The sequence below is a fragment of the Cyanistes caeruleus genome, chromosome 5 (assembly GCF_971803275.1).
Source record: "Cyanistes caeruleus chromosome 5, bCyaCae1.hap1.1, whole genome shotgun sequence".
Taxonomy (NCBI): domain Eukaryota; kingdom Metazoa; phylum Chordata; class Aves; order Passeriformes; family Paridae; genus Cyanistes; species Cyanistes caeruleus.
In genome coordinates, this window is record NC_141705.1 from 3362844 (window position 1) to 3381269 (window position 18426).

At 45.2% G+C, this 18426-nt stretch overlaps 1 protein-coding gene across 4 annotated transcripts in view; it reads left to right on the plus strand.

Annotated features, from left to right (window-relative positions):
• SMOX (spermine oxidase) overlaps nucleotides 1-18426 on the plus strand; it is a 68146-nt gene that overhangs the window by 25062 nt on the left and 24658 nt on the right. For 2 of the 4 annotated variants that reach the window (XM_086888011.1, XM_086888010.1), the window contains exons 2-3: nucleotides 11610-11844; nucleotides 15572-15798. In XM_086888011.1, coding sequence (XP_086744137.1) covers nucleotides 11637-11844; nucleotides 15572-15798 — 435 coding nt within the window. In that variant the 5' untranslated portion in view covers nucleotides 11610-11636. Of the gene's footprint in view, nucleotides 1-10007; nucleotides 10117-10368; nucleotides 10518-11609; nucleotides 11845-15571; nucleotides 15799-18426 lie in introns of those variants that run through there. The other 2 variants (XM_023926610.2, XM_023926609.2) reach the window with 2 other exon arrangements.

Sequence of the window (18426 nt, forward strand, 5' to 3'; positions counted from 1 at the left end):
GGCTTGTTATCTCATCTGACTTGCACATAGCTGTGTCCTGGTAGGGATTTAATACCTTACACTGATGCCTTTTCATCGAGGGCATTAATGGAAATGCTTTTCTGGCACAGCCAGGTGCTTGTGCTGTTTTACATTCGGTGAAGCTGAGGTACTGAAAGGATCAAGCGTGGTGTGCTGAATAAAATGAGCTCCCACCTAAACACATTGAAATTGTGCTTTATTTTGAGCAAGTTATGGGTAGGACTGTGGTTCTTTTACCCCAGTCATATGGGAAGGCTGTGGAAGCAGAGATAAATCACAAGTGTCCCAATTCACAGTTTCTACTGTTCACCATATGACAAATCTTCCTGCTCTGTGAAAAATGTCTTAGATCTAAAATACATCTTTTTTTTTTTTTTTCTTTCCTCAGCCTGTGATATTTAATTATTCTCTTTCTGAGCAACATTTTATCTCAGTTCTGTGAAGCTGTTTGAGGCACAGTTTCATACAGAGGATCAATACTAAAGTAAACTTCCCTTTGTTTTGGTAAAATCTCTTGATTGTTGTGGAGAAGAAACGTTTTGAGTTCAGGTGTGTCGGGGGAAATGAAAGGCACCTTGCAGCAGTGGTAATCCATCACTGGAGTGCATCCCACGGCACTCCAGGCTCCACTTTGCCTGCAAGGCACTTAAAACCTCAAAGCACAAGAAGTCGACTGGAGGAGGTTTTCTGTTGGAATCTCCAGACAAAAAATAATCCTCGGGCTTTATTTTGAAGTTTGCAACAAGATGGGAACAAAGGTGAAGGTGTCACTGTTGTGTTTTTATCTCTTTCTTCACCCTTCTATTTCTTGTCTTTGGTATTGTTTGACCTTTAAAGGTCTCTTGCAGCCTAAACTATTCTGTGATTCCATGATTCATGGGCTGATTCTGCTCTCTGCTCCATTCCCCTGCACTCAGGAGGAAAATCACTCAGCGGGGGGAATTGTCACTTTACAGCAGGGATGTGGTCCTGTATAAGTGATTTCCCATAGCAGTACTGATTTCCTTTGGATATCTCCAGGTGACCTGAATGCAGACAGTCAGTAGTGATGAGAATCTCTTTGCTTTTATACTGAAATATTTCTTATTGTACTCAAACCCATGGGGAAAATTCCCATCTTCTTCAAGGGAAGTTTTTGGTGGGACCAGACAGCCAGTCTGCCAGAAATAATCCAGCCTTTAGGATCTAAGGACTTGCTTCCCAACCTGAATTCCCCTGCCCTGGGCTCTGTGCTGCTCCTGGGGTGTGTTTGTGCAGACAGCAGGATGGAGAGGGCTGCGTGAGTCGCAGCGTGCCGAGGCCAGCCCTGAGTACGTGTCTGCTGCCTCAGAGCTGGAACATGTGGTTTGCTTAATGCTCCAGCAAAGCACGAGCCCAGGGAAAGTCTCTTTGATACAGCTGCACCTGGAGAGACATATTTTTCCTGGAGTCACATCTAGTCTGTTCAGGCTGAAGTCGATCCAGTTACTGTGGGAGTAAATCCATGCGGTGTTTGGCTTTTCTAATTCTGGTTCTCTTCCCATAGTGTTGCTGTTGGATTTAATGATTTTCCCTGTGGCTTGAATGGTAAAAATGTGGTAACTGCTTGGGGATGGCTTAAATCAAAGATTCAGTGTGGGTGTTGCTTTCAAAAAGAGAAGAAATAATGCTATTTGGAGAGCTGTGCTGCTATTTCAGGGCAGTTTGGTAGGTCTGGGTTCTGAGAAGTGGTGAGGAAAAATAATTGCTTTTGGCTATCGTGTCTCATATGGTGTGTCCTGAAATGATCCTCATGTACACATACAGCTGGAACCAGTATTGAGCCTCTCTGCATGGGGATTTGTTCCCTGTCTCACCCTCCTGGTACAGAGGATGGGAGGAGAAGAAAAGATTCCTGTTGAAACTTTTCTCCCAAGCTTGCTGCAACGAATTTAAAACCCCAAACCACAGCAAATTCCCAAGTGTAATATGGGCACCAGTGTTTATTTGACTGAGACACAATTGTGTTCTGAGTTGTGCAAACACAGGCATATTTCCTATTTAATTAAGGCTCGTTCTATGAATTAAGACTCCCAAACAGTTGGAGAGAGAAGGAGGGTGAAAGAGATACGATCTCAAGGTTGTGCAGATGGGATAGGGTACAGCTCTTTTTGGCAGCTGGAATATGACTTCTGCAGGAAACTTGTTTGCAACATTGTTCTATCCGTTATGCCAGTGTTTTTAACTTACAACCTTTTATTTTTTTCCCCGTAATTTACTGTCTGTCTTTCCTTCCTTCTACAGTCCTGAAACAACAAGCTTTGCTTCTGCCAGGAGTGTGAGACTGGCAGATACCTCCCAATGCTCAGTGTGATTGAGGAGCTGGAAATAGGGAAAAATTGCCACCAAGGCTCCACCAGAGCCTGACAAGCTGGCAAAGACACAGGGAAGGCAGGCCAGTTTGGGACTGGTTGTTGCTTGTCCTGTTTAGTCCAACAACTCTGAGTTGTTCCTGAGTTGTCAACCCTTTGTCCTGTCAGAGTCTGACAGAGCCAAACTGCAGCTTCATGCACTGTTTTAGATTCTGGCCAGCTGTTGGTAGATCCCTGGTGGTCAGTAGGATTTGGAAACCAAAGGCACTGGAGTTCTTGGCTAGATCATGATTTCTGTTACCAGGATTAAGATGGGAATATCCTGGTCACTGCAGCAGGTGGAATACAACTGGTGTCCCCCTACTCTGCAGCTTCTCCTGACACAGCAGGAGAGTTGTGGCAGTAACAGCTGTCTCTGTGGTGGGTAGATATTGTGGGATGTCTTCTGGGTAGATGGAACCTTCTACCTGTGTGCAGCCCTCCAAAACAAGGGGTTGCTGATGTGCCAGCTATGGCATGTGCATGTTCTGTCTGCAGGGGATTTACAGAGCAGTGGATTTACTGGATTTGCTCCTCTGTTGCCCAAGGAACGTGCCAAAGCTGTTCTTTTTGTCACTGCTGTGGATCTCCTTTTAGCTGTGTAATGCTGTAGCCTCAGGCTACAGCCCTTCACTTCTGACTTGTTGGATGCTGGGGCAGGAGAAACTCAGTAGTCCACACTACATTCTCAGCTCATTTCTTTGGAAATCAGATGGGGATGATGACTGCCTCCACTCAGAGTTTGTGATGGTGGAGAGAATCCTCTGGTCTTTCATTTTATCCCCACACTATAAATTAAGATGCTGCCCCAGTCAGCAAGGTGTGTTCCTTCCTAGCTGCTCCCATCACAGAGCCTGCCACTTTCTCACGGTACTCTTCAGCTAGAGGAACACAATTATTTTCATTTCTTTTCCCTCAGATGAGGAGGATTTGAAAAACACATAATGGTGCATTTTATCAGCGAGTTTTAAATGGTGTGATTCATCCCCTGTGTTCTTGGCGTGACGTTCCTTGGTTTATTTTTTTGGATATCTGTGCAGTTCTGTCAGTGCCAAGCACTGTATGGAAGTGCCCTGTGGCAGACAACCTGCTCTGCCCATATGTTCCCTTTAAAAAAAAAAAACCCAGCTCATAATAGGAAGTCTTTATACTGCATGCCAAGACGCTTGGGGCTTGTTAAATATATTCTACTTGTCAACAACTACCCAATTTAAAAAGTAGCCTTGGTGTGAATCAGCTTTGAACAAGTTCATTTGACTCAGGGGATATTTGTAGGCATTAAAACAAGTTGGATCACAGTGGTAAAAATGTGCAGTGGTTTCCTGATCAAAAGCACCATCCAGTGACCCTTTTTTTTCTTTTCTTTTTTGTTTTAATCTTTTTCAAACCTTCAACAGTGCAGAGATTTTCCCAGATGGTGATTTTGGAGATGATTTTGGGGCGAGTGTTTCTGGGGACCACTCAGTGTGTTGGTGGAAAATCAAGTGGTAAAGGAGGTGCCTGGCGCCTCCAAAGTTGAAAGAAATCTTATTCTGGAACTTGTTCCACCATCTTTGGTGATTCAGAATTAATTATGAAATGTCAAATGTCATGGTTAAGGGTCTGTTTTGGCCTAAGTGGTTCTCTGAGTGCTCTGGTTTATTCTCTGCCTCCCCCCTGTTTTTCCTGGGTGATCATGCTGTGGAAAGAGGCAGAGGGGATGGCTGTCCTGGATCATACTTGCAAAAAAATACCGTTCCTCAGAACAATATTTTTTGTTGTTGTTGAAGAACTCAAACATTTCTGCTTCACTTTCTGGGCCAGCAGTGCAGGACCCCAGAGTGGTGCTGTGATGGGAGCCTGTATTCTCCATAATGTCTGATGACCTCAGCTTTAATGTCCACCAGCTTTGGGCTCCTTCTCCTTCATGACTTTTGGAATAGTTTACAGAGTTTGTTATTTGTTTTGTGTGCACTGAAGAAGCACATCTTCTTCCCAGCTTGGGAAGAGGAGACAACTTAGTATGGCCCTGTCTCTCCTGAGATGAAGGGAAGGGATATTCCTGGAAGTGAGGGGGTAAGTGAAATTAAGGCTTGGTAGGGTCAACTTCTCAGACTAAAGGAGACCTGAGTTTGGACAGGCAAAGATTAATGCTGTATTTCCCTGTCTCTTTTGGGATGTGTCCAGAGGAAGCAGAGCCAGCCTGAAAGTCCCTGTTGCCTTTGAAAAACCAATGCTGAGGAGGTTTGGGAGCGAGCCGCAGGTTTGGCGTGTGGGAAGAACGGGAAGCATTTTGGCACTCAGCTGTCCAAGAGTACACGTGGTGTGTCATTAATGCCTTTCCTTCCTTGATGTCTGATCCAGCCTGCACTCCCTGTGTGTCAGGCACTGGGGTGGGTCAGTAATTTGTAAATGGAGCTGGTAGATGCTGATGTAAGATCAGTATTTTCAGTGCCTCGAGCCATGCTTGATGCCTTGGGCTTTTACAGGGATAAATTGTAGTGGATGGTAACATTTATCTTCAGTTCCAACTTGTTTTTCTCTCACAGGCACCCCTGTAAATTCCAGCAGCTCTCTGGAAATCAAACCATTTCACGTTCTGCCTGTGGAAACACAAGGCAGGACACAAGTTGCTTCTTGGCACAGGAGTACTGGATTGTTTTTGTCAGTCTGAGTTCCTTGTACCACCATGGTGAGAAAGATGAGCTTGGTCATCTTTCCATCGTGAGGGCTGGTGGGCAGAGATGAGGCACGCAGGATAAATGGTGTGGGATGCAGTAGAGAGGGTGCTGCAGAGATGGAGATGTTCCACTCAAAACCTCCTTGAGACCAAGCAGGATTGCTCACTCAGGCTCACGTGTCCCCGTGCAGCATCTGGAAGGCTCTTTGCTCTGGTCTGGCAGGAAGAGGTGATAGAATCAATTCTCACTGGTATGAAAAGCAGGGATTTTGCATCTGTTTCCTTTATTTCAAGTATTGGAAAACACTATTTCAAGGGGACCATGCTGGTGATGGTCCTGCTTGGAGCAGAGCCTTTCTGACCCACACTTCAGTTGCTGTCAGAACAGGTCTCTGCCTACACACAGATGCCTGCAAAAGAGGGGAGCAGAACTGGGCTGGGGCCGAGTGACTTGCTCTGACTGCTGAATCCACTTGGCAAACCTGTTCACACTAAAATCCTAGCTTGGATAAAGTCTGAGCACACCTATTCATACTAAAATCCTGGCTTGGATAAAGGCTGAGCACGAAGCTGACGAGGAAGTGCCACTGCAGGTGGTTTCAGCCCAGCAGCTGGAGGTGAGCTGCCAGCATGTGCAGGTGTAACACGAGTTAACCTTGATCCCAGTGGTGTGATACTGTCGGTGACACGGGTTTATGAGCTTGGGAAGGTCTCTGGTATGTACAGGGAGGGCTGTAGAGCATCACCTTGCTCTTGCAGCTCTGAGTAAATGAGGTGTGTCTGCTTCCAGTGCTCCTGTGGAGCTGCAGATGCAGCTGGCCCAGGCTGGTGTTTGCACAACGCCTGTACAAAGGCAGCTTGGAACGGCAGGCTGGTGTCACCCCCTGTGTCTGACTGATGTGGAGGACTTGGGATCAATTAATAACACTCCTGAAGGGGTGTAAATGGTGATTTTGAAATGGGTTGTGAGTTTGGCGTACAGCCTGCTGGGTTAAAAAGGAGGGAGAAGGGAAAAAAGAGACACATCTTCCAGTTTGACGTGTTTGCAGCATGGAGAGCTTGGAAAGAGCATCTTGAAATAATAGGCAGTAGGGATTAATGTGCTTGTGTCTGAGAGGGCTGATGAAAGGAGGAAGGAGGGAGAGGTTACAAAATGCTTGTTTGTTGTGCCAGGAGAACCACAGCTTGGCGTGGGCAGGCATTGACAGGCAGCGCTGGAGCCAGCCCAGAAATCCCTTCCACTTCAGTTCTGTATCTGCTCACAGATATGATCTGTCCTGACCTGTGCTCAGGGAGCAGCCTGAGTCTGAAACCTGCAAAGGTGTTAAAGGAGATAAAATTGCTCCAACCAGAATAATCCTTCCAAGCACTTCTCGCTCAGCTTAGGGAAAAAGGTGCATTAGAGATGGTGATTGGAAATTGTTATTACAGTTGCTTAGGTGAGGGTTACTCACTACAGCCACACTCAGTACAAGCAGTGCTGGGCTGTGTAATGAGTTAATGGCCTAACAACTGCAGTGTCTTTACATCTGCTGAATAAGTCACCTTTCTGTCATGGAGCTTTTGCCTTTGGGCTCAGCTAACAGTGCTTTTAGATAAACACTTTTCCTTATGCAGCTGATGAAATAATAGAGGTTATTACATCTATTGAAAAAAGGCATTTGAAACTCTTGACCAGCAAGTTCGTTGGTATTATTATTACTGTTTTTGGGGTTTTTTACTGTTTTCATCATGGTAGATTCCTGAGGTGCAAAGGCCATAAAATTTTGTTTTGCAATTCAAACCTGGCCATCTCCATTGAATTGGCAGGATAATTCCCAGCACCACAACCCCATCTTCTGCTGGGACTGGGGTGTAAATGTTTATGACAGATTGGATCCTGAGCTGAAAGCTTCAACCAGTATCCTCACTGTCTTTAGAGAAAAGTATTTCAACAGCTGATTAGTGCCACTGTTAAAATTAGATACTTTATTTTTGTTGTGATTTTTTTTCTAGCTTCTGCTCTTGGTTTCTCAATCTCACTTTGTCTCTGCTTAGATTGAATTAATTTGGTGTCAAATTTTCTCTGTAAACACTTTCAGGCTGTGATGACAAACCTGCATTATAAACACATGTGTGTGCAGTGGCCCTTCATGTGTTGATAGTATTTTGAATAGCTACACTTAAAATAATGAGGAAATAGTAGTGTGTTTATTTCTTGTGCTTCTATTTAGTCTTTCAGCTGACTCTTGTTGCTTTTATCCGAGTTCCTTTCAAACACATGCAATATCATTGCTTAGCTTTCTGATTAGGGATGATGCTTAATTCTCATCAACTAAAAACCTACAGGGAATAAAGTGATTCTGGTAATTTTTTCTGCTGGTCTCTGTGGTCAGCAGGGAATTTGTTTGTGTTGATGATGCATTTCTCACCCTCCAGACTGGCTGTTACACTTGATAACGTGAAGGCAGTTGATTCAACACAATTTAAGAGCACTCAGAAAGGTCAGGTGACTGTTTTAAACTGTCTATAAGCTCCCTTTCAGCTTGGCCATGCTGAGACAGGGAAACCAGAGGTCAGCAGGATGGATCACTCCTCCTCTCCATGCCCTGAAAGGCTGTGGGCAGCAAATGCACACCTGAAATAATGATGGGTGAGATGGGTCCCACTGGAATAACCATGAATTTGGTCTGGGAGTGCCAGCAGTCCCAGCTCACGGGTAAATAACAATCTGCTGCATGATACAGAGTCTGAAGGAAGGTAATTTTTTAAAGATTAACCAATCCCAGTGGAAAGCCCCAAACAAACCCCCAAATCCCAACCAACCTTTAGCCAAGCCTTGTTTCCAGAGCATTGCCCTGCCCAAGTCTTTGTGTCACCAGGGCTACAACAATACTACCACAGGAGTAGTTGGATGAGCTAAGAATAGCAGATTTCCTTGAGAAATGCTTTTGTTTATTTTGGTTTTCTATTTTTAAATAGTTGGAGCTTTAGTGACCTTTTTGAAGGGTCCTGGAAGAATTGCCTGATCAGAGAGTATTGTTGTAATAAGGAGGGCAGCTCTGAACTGCCTTAATTCTCTGGCTTCTTCCTTGTGACCTGCAAGGTTTTACTGGCAAAATAATGGGGAAAAAAAACTCATGAAATTGTCAGCCCACTGAACTTGTAGCAGGTACAAATGCCAGGAATGGAAGCCCATGATTCTGGCTTGGTAGAGTGATGCCCATCTTAGAAGATATATTTTTGTGAAGATTTGTCTGCTGGAAAACAGCAGTTATGTTAAGGGTTTTTTTTGGGGGGGGGTTGGTTTTAGGGATTTTTTAAAAGGTGTTTGTTGTTTTTCTTTGAATGAAGGAAAGTGAGAGGGGATGAATGGAGGGTAATTTCTCCTAAGGAGTCAGGGACAGAATGGTGATAGGGACAGTTAAGAAAAGGGGACAAGTCTGAAGTAGAAGTGATTAAAATATCCTGAGTGAGACACAGGTACATGAGCTGAGAGGATCAAAGCTGCATGCTTTAGACAAAAGGAAGATGTGTATTTGGATATTTTCTTCTTGTGGGCAACCAGTGCCTGTTGGCTGTGTCACAGGAAGGCTGTAAGCAACACTAAGCAGGGGAATTTTACTTTCAGTGAAGCTGTGATTTAGTGCTACCCTTGCTCTTAGATGGACACAAAGTAAAATTACAGTCTGAGAGAGATTCACAGTGAAACCGTCAACACACTTCTTACCCTGTGATTAAAAGAGAAAAAACCTAAAAAACCACCCCAAAATCCAAAAAAACCCAACCCTTTTTGGCGATCAAGAAGAAGTAAAAAGCCAAACTGTCTTTGTGTCAGAGAACCTGGTAATACCCACTGGCTCAGGCCCTGACTGGTGGCTTGGCAAGTGCTGAAGGGAGAGCACTGCACACAGTGAGCTGTGTTTTACCTGCTTGTCTCACTCATGATTCTCCCAGAAGGAATAATTGGTACTGAAGTAAAGTGTAGTGGGGGCTTCCTGTATTTGTATCACCTGTTCATTCCACTGTGGAACGTGGATCATGGTTGGAAAACTCAAGCTTTTGCTAAATTTTAATTGCCTTTCCTTGCTTATCATATGGTACAGGTTGTTGGCTAATTAAGGGTGGTTTCCAGATCAGGGTTCTGTACACACAAAATACCCTGTTATTTTCTCATCTGTCTAGACAGGTCACCTAATCCAGTATTAAAATAAAAAAGTAAAAAAGAACAGAGGGAAAACCATTTTCGTGGAGCTTTCATGTAAAGAATTCACAGGAGCTTGCCAAAATCAGGATTAGGAAAGCTGTGCTTAAAAAACTGAGCTAAACCCCTTCAGTTTCTACTGGATATAGGTGGCAGAAAAGAAGTTCCTGTACTGTGGCAATGAAAATACATGGATTGAAGTGGTACCAGGAGAATGAGAAACGGAGAGAGTTACAGAATGTCTGTGGAAGGGAATTCTCCCCTTCTGTTCTGCCCTAGTGAGACCCCACCTGCAGTGCTGGGACCCCCAACATCAGAGGGATGTGGAGCTGGACTGAGTCTGGAGGACACCATGGAGATGCTGCAAGGGCTGGAGCCCCTCTGCTCTGGAGCCAGGCTGAGAGAGCTGGAGGTGCTCACCTGGAAAAGGGAAGGCTCCAGGGAGAGCTCAGAGCCCCTTCCAGGGCCTAAAGGGGACTTAGAAAAATGACAGAGAGTGATGTTTTACACAGGCAGACAGTGACAGGACAAGGAGGGAACAGTTTTAAACTGGAGAGAGCTTTAGATTGGACATTATGATGAAGGTCTTACCTGTGAGTGTGGTGAGGCCCTGGCACAGGGTGCCCAGAGAAGCTGTGGCTGCCCCTGCATACCTGGAAGTGTCCAAGTCCAAGCTGGACAGGGCTTGGAACACCCTGGGCTTGTGGAAGGTGTCCCTGGCCATGGCAGGGGATGGGAATGGGATCCATGAGAATTCTATGATCTGTTGGGCTGTGGCCGTTGGAAGCTGCTGCAGTGGCAGTTGGAGCTGATGCAGGGCTGGCTGGGACAAGCTGCAGTGGCAGAATCAGAGTTTGCACACACTGTGCTAATCCCTCTTGCAGGTGAGTCCACAGAAGGGTGGATTGAGCTGAAGCTGTTTCAGTTGAAACCAAACATTTTCAAAAGAGTTGTCAGAGCTCCAATGGGACCACTCTCCTCTTCATACCACTGCCCAAATCCCTGCCAGCTGCAGTCTGGTGTCAGCTCCCTTACAGAGAGCGAATTTTGCTTGGTCAACACACATAAATTCTATGAAATCTTGGAGAAAAAGGGACTCTCCAAATGAAACTACTGTTTGCTTTGTGCTTCATTAGTTCCTGTGATCGTATACTGCAGTAGGCCAGCAGTGTTTTAAGTCGACCCTTCTGGTGATGGAAGAGAGGAGTAGGAATCTTTGTCAGTGGCCAGATGTTGGGAAAACTGAGGAGGAACTCAGAATGGATATCCAGCATCTTGGCAACAGGTAGAGGCAGCACACTGCGAGCTCCTTGGATATCTCTATTTGGGGGTGGGAGGAGGGGGAGGCAAGAACTGTGTGTGTGCTTTATCCAAATCACTGGGCATCAGCTGATTCCAGGGCTGATAAATCCTGGGCATTTTTTTTATTTTTTGCAAGTTGGGGCTCTGCAGCCTGTCCTTTGTGCTCCTGAGGGCAGGTGTGAACCACCCAGAACCAGTTAAGTATACACTGGCTTTTGTGAATAAAGACATCCTGCACTGCTCATCCCTGGTCAGGGCAGAACCTTAACCATGGGCTCAGGCCGTGGTCCCACCTACTAAAATGATGTGATGGGACCTGAGAAATAAGGGTAGATAGCAGTAAAAAGGTGTCTTCTAGGAGTTTGCAAAGGAAAACAGGGGCTGGCTTGGGGGAGCAGTTGGATATATTGGTAGGTGGAGATTTGGGTAGATTTGGACTAGTCAGGACTGGTGTGGGTTTGAACCTCTCCACATCTGAGCCTGAGGCTGACCCTGATGTGGCAGGACAGTGTTGGCTCCAGGGGCTACATTTTGTGAAATTTTGGACTGGCCCTTGTTGACTTTGATCACTTGAAACATTCTGTAATGGCTGGTTTGAGATCCGATTTCCTTGCTTTGAGCTAAATCCTCCTTACCTCCTCCACTACTTAGAGGATCTGAAATTCAGGCTTTGTGGTTGCCACAGTGGCAAAGTGGAGCTTCATTGCTGGGTTGTGGAGCTTGTCAGCACTGGGGACGTGGTTCTCTTTCTTCTAAAAGTCTTCACCACAAAATTACCACTTTTGGAGGTTATATAAAAAGATGGGAGTTTGAAAGTCCTTTGATTTGTTTGGAAATAGTCTACATGGCATGAAAGGGTGGAGATTTCTGGACTTCTTGGTGCTCCGGGCTAAAAAGTTGTTTTGCATCCCAGCTTGACCTCAGTTATCCTTTCTTTGCCATCCCATGTTGAAGGCTGGGTCTAATTCACCAAGTTTTTCTTTTCCACTGGTCATCTTAATTTTTGATCCTTTTAACTGCGGAGGATAAGCTGGATCTGAGTTCCCTGAACACACCTGTCTGCTTCCTCCCACAGGTTCCTTAGAAAGAGAGCTTGGACGGCATGCAAAGTTGTGAAATATCTGCAGACAGCACGGATGATCCTCTTAGTAGTGGCCTACGGAGAAAGCGACAGCCTCGAATAGTCGTGATCGGTGCTGGGCTCGCGGGCCTGTCGGCAGCCAAGGCGCTCCTGGAAAGCGGATTCACGGATGTAACAGTCCTCGAGGCGACCGACCGCATCGGGGGCCGCGTGCAGAGCGTCCAACTCGGTGAGAGCACAGGGCTGCTGCTGGGGTTTGTGTGGCCACGAGGTCAGATTAACCGTGGAAATGGAGCTTTGCACGCTGCAAAACGGTTTGAGGTGTGGCGGTGTTGGGAGTGGAAATATAGAAATCATTTCTTGGGCACCTCTCGGGGTGGGTGGGTGGTTCTGTGCTGTCTCGTGCCTTAGTTCTGACCCAGGGCTGCTCCAAACCTGTGTTTCCATGAAATAAAAGATTTGGGTAATTGTTTCTCTCGCACAGGAAGAGCTCTGTGTAACAGGTCTGTGATTGAGTAACTGTATGCAGACGGTTTCCACCCAGGTTTTTCAGCCTGACTCCTTCCCAGGAGCAGCCAGTAAATCTCCAGGCTGTTGAAGGGCTGTCTCTCAGGGCTTAGAGCCCTTGGAAAGGGGAAACCCCGAGCTGTTCTGCTTCACAAACAACCCCATTCATTTCCCTAGAAATAATTTACTGTGTAGGGCGCTACCCACCGGGAATCAGACTGCTGGAAAAACATCTTCAATGTATCCCTTTATCCTGATTTTCAGCTTTCCTACCTTTGCAGCCTCCTTTCTTAGCGTGTAATAAAGGTGCAGACTCTGGATATTTGAATGCCAGGTCAATTTTAAAATTTCTACAGGCAAAACTCCTGGAACAAATGTTGTGCTTTGCAGTACAGGAGTCACTGAAGCTTTTCCTGGTATCCTGAAGGACATTGCCTGTTTTTTCTCTGCAGGAGGCTTAAAGCCCTCAGCTCTTCCTGAATTGCTTTCCTGATTTCAGTTAACTAATTCTGGTTTTGATCCCTCTCTGGCTATTACCTTTGCCCTCTTTCTGCCCTGCTTTTCTTTTTATTTCTTAGGTGCTTACATCACTTACTGTCTTACTCGGTAAACTCACCACAGTAAATAAACAGCAGCCTCCTGTGAACTTGCAGAAGGGAAACCAATGGAAATGCAGTCGGAAAAATCTAATCTCCAGGGGTTTGAGTAGGGCACTTTACATTCTGCTGAGACTTGGCATAGAGGTTAGGATGGGAAGTGTGTCCTTTACTCACAGTCTGCTGTATTAAAAATATCCTGGATCATGCCTGTGAGAGGAGGGAAGTGTGAAAGAGCTGAAATCTTTGGGGAGCAACGGATCATTCTCCCAGTGCACCTGTGAAATAGTTTTGGTGTTTTAGTACCGAGACTGATTCTGTTATCTTTGCCACCTTCACCGGTAACTCACATCTTTGCCTTTGCTGGGAATCCACCTCCTCCCCATTAACACCTCTTAATTAACAGGAGTTGAGAGCAGGTGTTTCACTCTGGAGGCCATCTCAGAGTTTGTAGATGTAACTGTTAGTTGCAGAGCAGAGGCTGGCGTCCAAAATCTTAGTATTTTAATAATTTTTTTAAAACTACAAACTGTCTTTTCTTCTGCAAGCTCTCAAGGTTGCCTTGTGTGGGTGTGGGCTGCAGTTCTCTGCCAAGGTGGATCTGTGTTCTGGCTCTGGCTTCTCTCCTGTCTGCACACTTCACTAAAGATATGCTTTCAATTTCAGCAGAGCTACTAATTAGGAAGAAATTCTTTCCTGTGAGGGTGGGGAGGCCCTGGCACAGGGTGCCCAGAGCAGCTGTGGCTGCCCCTGGATCCCTGGAAGTGTCCAAGGCCAGGGCTTGGAGCCACCTGGGCTACTGGAAGGTCTCCCCTGCCCATAGCAGGGGCTGGGAACGAGATGATTTTAAGGTACATTCTAAACCTCAAACCATTCTGTGGCATTGTGGCACCTTCTCAGGGTTATATCTGAATCCTTCCCCCTCACTCAGCCACATCTTGTAGGGGACGGTATTTTCCCTTAAGTACACAGACTATTGCTTCTCAGCCCAGGGGAATAATTTGGATATTCAGAGGTTTGATTTTAGCACAAGTGAGACACAGGGTTTGTGTGCTGTTGCATTGTGTGTTTCCTGCACATGACATCTGTATCCACTGCAGCTATTTCACAACAGGATACCCAAGAAATAGCCAGGGCTGCAAAGGGAAATGTGAAAGTTGCCATCCATATCCAGGAAGCTTGATGCACAATCTGTGTTTCTCTGGGTTTTTTTTGTTGTATGGATGATCCGCTCCAAGTAGATTATTATTGAACCTAAAATTCCCTAAGGCCCTGAAAGTAAATTTGCTGTCTGTTTAGAAGAAATTGATTTAATTTTACACTTTTAAATAACAATCATTTAACTTACAACTGGTAAGACCTGGCTTATCTACTTGGTAGTGATGATGGTGAGCATGAATATTACAGGCAAGAATTAGATTTTAATTTGTTGGTATTTGATTACATTCCACACAGCTAAACAGGAGAACGTGGAGCACATCATCACTGTCACCAAGCACTAAGGCAGCAGCAGGACCTGCTGGCAAATTGTTTTCTTTCAAAGATCAGGTGTCTCCAGCAGGATCACTGCCCTAGAGCAGGAGCATTCCTGCTGCTGCTGGCATGGGCTGAGAGTTGCAGGAGGATTGCATTAACCAGGGGACTGCCACTTGCAATATTGATGAGCTCTCTGCCTTTGGCTGCCAGAGGTCATTTACACCTGGCTGAGTGCTCTGGGTGCACTGGAGTCGGTGGCACCTGAAGTGTTCACGTTTGTGTATTGCAGGTTTTGAAGTGCAGTCATTATGGCTCTCACTGGCAAAGGGACTGCTTGGAAGATGAGATCCGTGGAGCTTCCCTCAGAGACAGGGGCTCAGCCAGGAAACAATATTCCTTGGTGCTTTCACCCTTTAAAACTGACTGCAGCACAGCTCAGTGCTGCAGTGCCTCTCTGTCTGAGCATACATTTACATGTTAAACAGCAAATGATAGCTGGGAACTGCACCAACCTTTCTTCATCAGGCAGGATCCTGTTAACTACCCTGCTTAATCAGACATTCCCACACTGCTGTGGGATGCTGGGAGATGCCCAGCTTTGTCAGACTTCAAACCAGCTTTGGCCTTCTGAGAATCTGTCAAAATATGGGGGGAAGACACGACCCAAGTTTATTTTTAGCACCTCCTTTCAGCTGCTGAACATCCCCTTATGCTCTCAGCCCAATCTGGCAGTGCTGGATTTGGGAGGGACAAAGCCCTGGTGCAAATCCTAATAGTTGTAAGGGATGGGGAATAGTGGGGCTGACCAAACTCTTTGTGTTCTTCAGGCAGAGAGTACAGGTGATGAATACAAAATGCTTTTGGTGTTTAGCCTGATGGTAGCTCTTTTTAAAGAACCTGATATATAAATCTCCAAAGGCATAAATAATAAAATACAGCCTATTTACTCATTTGGGGAATGGAAATGCATGTTTTATTGCAGTTAATCTGAGGTGTATTTGTAAATAACAACCATTTTTAGTCACAGGACAAGGTTCAGTATTCAGGCCAATGTTGCTGTCCACATTTTCCTGTGTCTCCCTGCTGGCAACAACCGTGGTGAGAACTGGGAACTGAGAAGGGCTGAATTTCTCCTGAAGTATCAGAGTTGTGTCATTGTGATGGATCTTTATTGCAACATCTCATCCTTCTGGCAATACCCAAACCTGTACCCCAGAGGACCAGTCTGAAGAATGCTGGAAACTCCTTTCAGGGGTGTTCAAACATGTGCTGTCCTCGGGCAATTCTGCTTGTGCACGTTTTATTCAGGGTTGAGCGGGAGAAGCTTTCAGGAAATCAGGCTTCCCTAACCACTTTGCTTGGCTTCCTCTCCTGCAGGGCATGCCACTTTTGAACTGGGAGCTACGTGGATTCATGGTTCACATGGAAACCCAGTCTATCATCTAGCAGAAGACAATGGTTTGCTTGAAGAGACCACTGACAGCGAGAGGAGCGTTGGGCGGATCAGTCTTTACTCCAAGAATGGGGTGGCTTATCACCTCACCAACAGCGGGCAGAGGATCCCGAAAGATGTGGTTGAAGAATTCAGTGATTTATACAACGAGGTTGGTGTCCAGCTGCTTTGTCAAGTGGTAGATTTGCCTGGAACACCGAGACTCCTTGGCAGTTAGAACATTCCAGGGTAAAGGTAGAAAAACAGTGATGTCTTTCATTTCTTTGGGACAAAAAATTAACTTTAAGTTTTCTCTCATCTGCTTCACTGCACCCCATTTGTCCCTGATGTGGGGTTAACTCTCTGTGGTGGGGAAGAACAATCTTTCCACATTTGTCATCCATTTAATCACTTCCAGCAACTATTTCTGGGGAGATCCAGTGATTTGCTGGAGAAAGTTGCTACTTAATTAAAAGAGTAGTGGAGGGATCAAATTGCTAAACAAAGTAAAAGCAAAACCTTAGCAACAACCAACTAAATATTGTATCCCTGTGACTTTTTATTGGTTATAAATACAATGAAATGCTGTGTGGTATGCCAAAGTCAGTGCAGTATCATAGGAATTGGAGATTTTTTTTTGCATCAGAAGAAACATCTTCTCTGGGAGATTCAGACCAGCATTGACTTCAGTTGAAGGTTATTTTAACTCTTTTGCTTGCCAAAGTTAATTATAATTATTCCCCACATTTTTTCAATGTTGCTTGTGAAGTACATTTGGAGGGGTCAGTGCAGACTGTCTGGCCCTCCAGGTAATGTGATCTCTCAGTGGGTTGTAGAAAATGGAACAAAACATGAGTATTTTCATCAGGCTGTAGCCGTGCCTAAAACCTTCAGATTTTCTCTGACAGCAAACTTCAGTATTTGACTCTTGGCTGAACACTCACTAGATTCAGGTTACTCTTGCATACTTTGTTTAAAAATATGTCTAGGAGCATTAGAAAAGTCACTGTAGCCTGTAAAGAATTATCAAGAATTGGGTGGGGAGCAGAAAAGGGGATTTAATTTCATTTGCAAAAGGTTTTTGGCACTGTCCTGTGTTTCTGAACTGGAATGGGTGATGGCATGGCACAAAATCATTTCAGTTTTAGGGAGGAGTTAGTAGGAATTTCAAAGAAATCTCGTTGTGGGGAGGATTTGTCAACCTGTGGGCAATGTCTTGGACAAATGTGGGTGGATATAACTCATCTGAACAATTTTTCATGTTACTGAATTAAAAAACTAACGAGAATTTTTCCAGGCAGGGATGAAAGACAGGTGAGATGTGTGTGGAGGAAGATTAACAGCAACTGGGGCTAGAAAGAGTAAATGAAAATACTGCAGTGACAGCATTATTTATGTAAATGGAACACTGCCAAACTGCATGCAGGGCTTGGTGATCATCCTGTCTGGAAGATGATAGGAAAATCTCCAGCAAAGGGAAGGCAGACTCCAAAATGAGGAGGGAATACAAAGATGAGAGCCACTTAGCTTTGAGATAAACCCGGTAAGATAAAGGCCATAACAAGGTACCAGTGTTTTGGAAATGATTAATTTGGTAAATCTACCCTTTCTTTTAAAGGGGAGAGAAAGGTGCAGCCAGTGACATGAGAGAACAGCACATTAAAAGTTAATCTTCTTTACACAACACCTAATTAGCTTATCATTGCCACAGGATATCTTTATCGCTAGGAGACAGAAAAGGCTTTCACGTTTATGGCCTGTAAAAATGTCTGCAGTCACTCGTGGCGATAAAAAATATGTAAGGGGCAGCTGGAGCCAAGCAGGGGACATCAGCCAGCCCCTTAATTCCTCTTGCTGGGAGGAGCTTTCTCTGCCTTCCTCCAGAGCCTGCTGGAATTTCTTGCAGGAGCAGCTCGTGGTTTTGTTGAGCTGCTTGCCCCAGCCTCTTTGGGGTGCCAGGCTGGAGGATCTGTACTGATTTAAGACATTTGGCTGTGGTTTATTCCCTGCTCTGCTTAGGAAAGGTGGGAATTCAGGCGAGCTATGTGATTTCATAAAAATACACAGTTAAAAAGGCTGTAGGAAATACAAGTGCCCAGGAGCAAGTGTAGCAGGTGTGTGGCTTCGGGGATGTTTTCCTCTGGCATAAAGTGCAGGGAGAACTTTAAAGAGCATGAGTTCCACACATGCTGACTCTGGCAGGGACATTTCTGGTTTGTGTTTTGTGGTGTCCCCTACTTCCCCAGCAGTTCTGTGAGAGTGGTGAGGCCCTGGCACAGGGTGCCCAGAGAAGCTGTGGCTGCCCTTGGATCCCTGGAAATGTCCAAGGCCAGGCTGGATGTGGCTTGGATCAGTTTGGTCTAATGGAAGATGTCCCTACCCATGGCAGGGGGGTTGGAACAATGCAATCCTCAATGTCCTTTCCAACCCAAACTATTCTGTGACTCTGTGGGGGGTTTTTTTGCATGTTCATTAGAGTTTATTTCTTCTCTTTTTTTTTTTTTTCTTTTTTTTTTTTTTTTTTGGTTTTTTTTGGTTTTTTTTTGGTTTTTGGCCAGAGTTCTGTTGCTTTAACTGGTGGTGAAATGAATGCTGGGGAGGAACAACAGGAATTTTCAGTTCTGCATCTCTGTTTTCTTTTATTTTGGGAGGCAGGTTTTATGATTGGTTTTGTTAAAGCATTTTGAGGTTGTCCAGGATAAAAAGTCACCTTACAGATCATTAAATCCTGAGGTCAGGGTCTTCCCTGGTCTCATAGGAGCTCCCAGGCCTTCCTCAGGTTTTCACTGCAATCCCACCA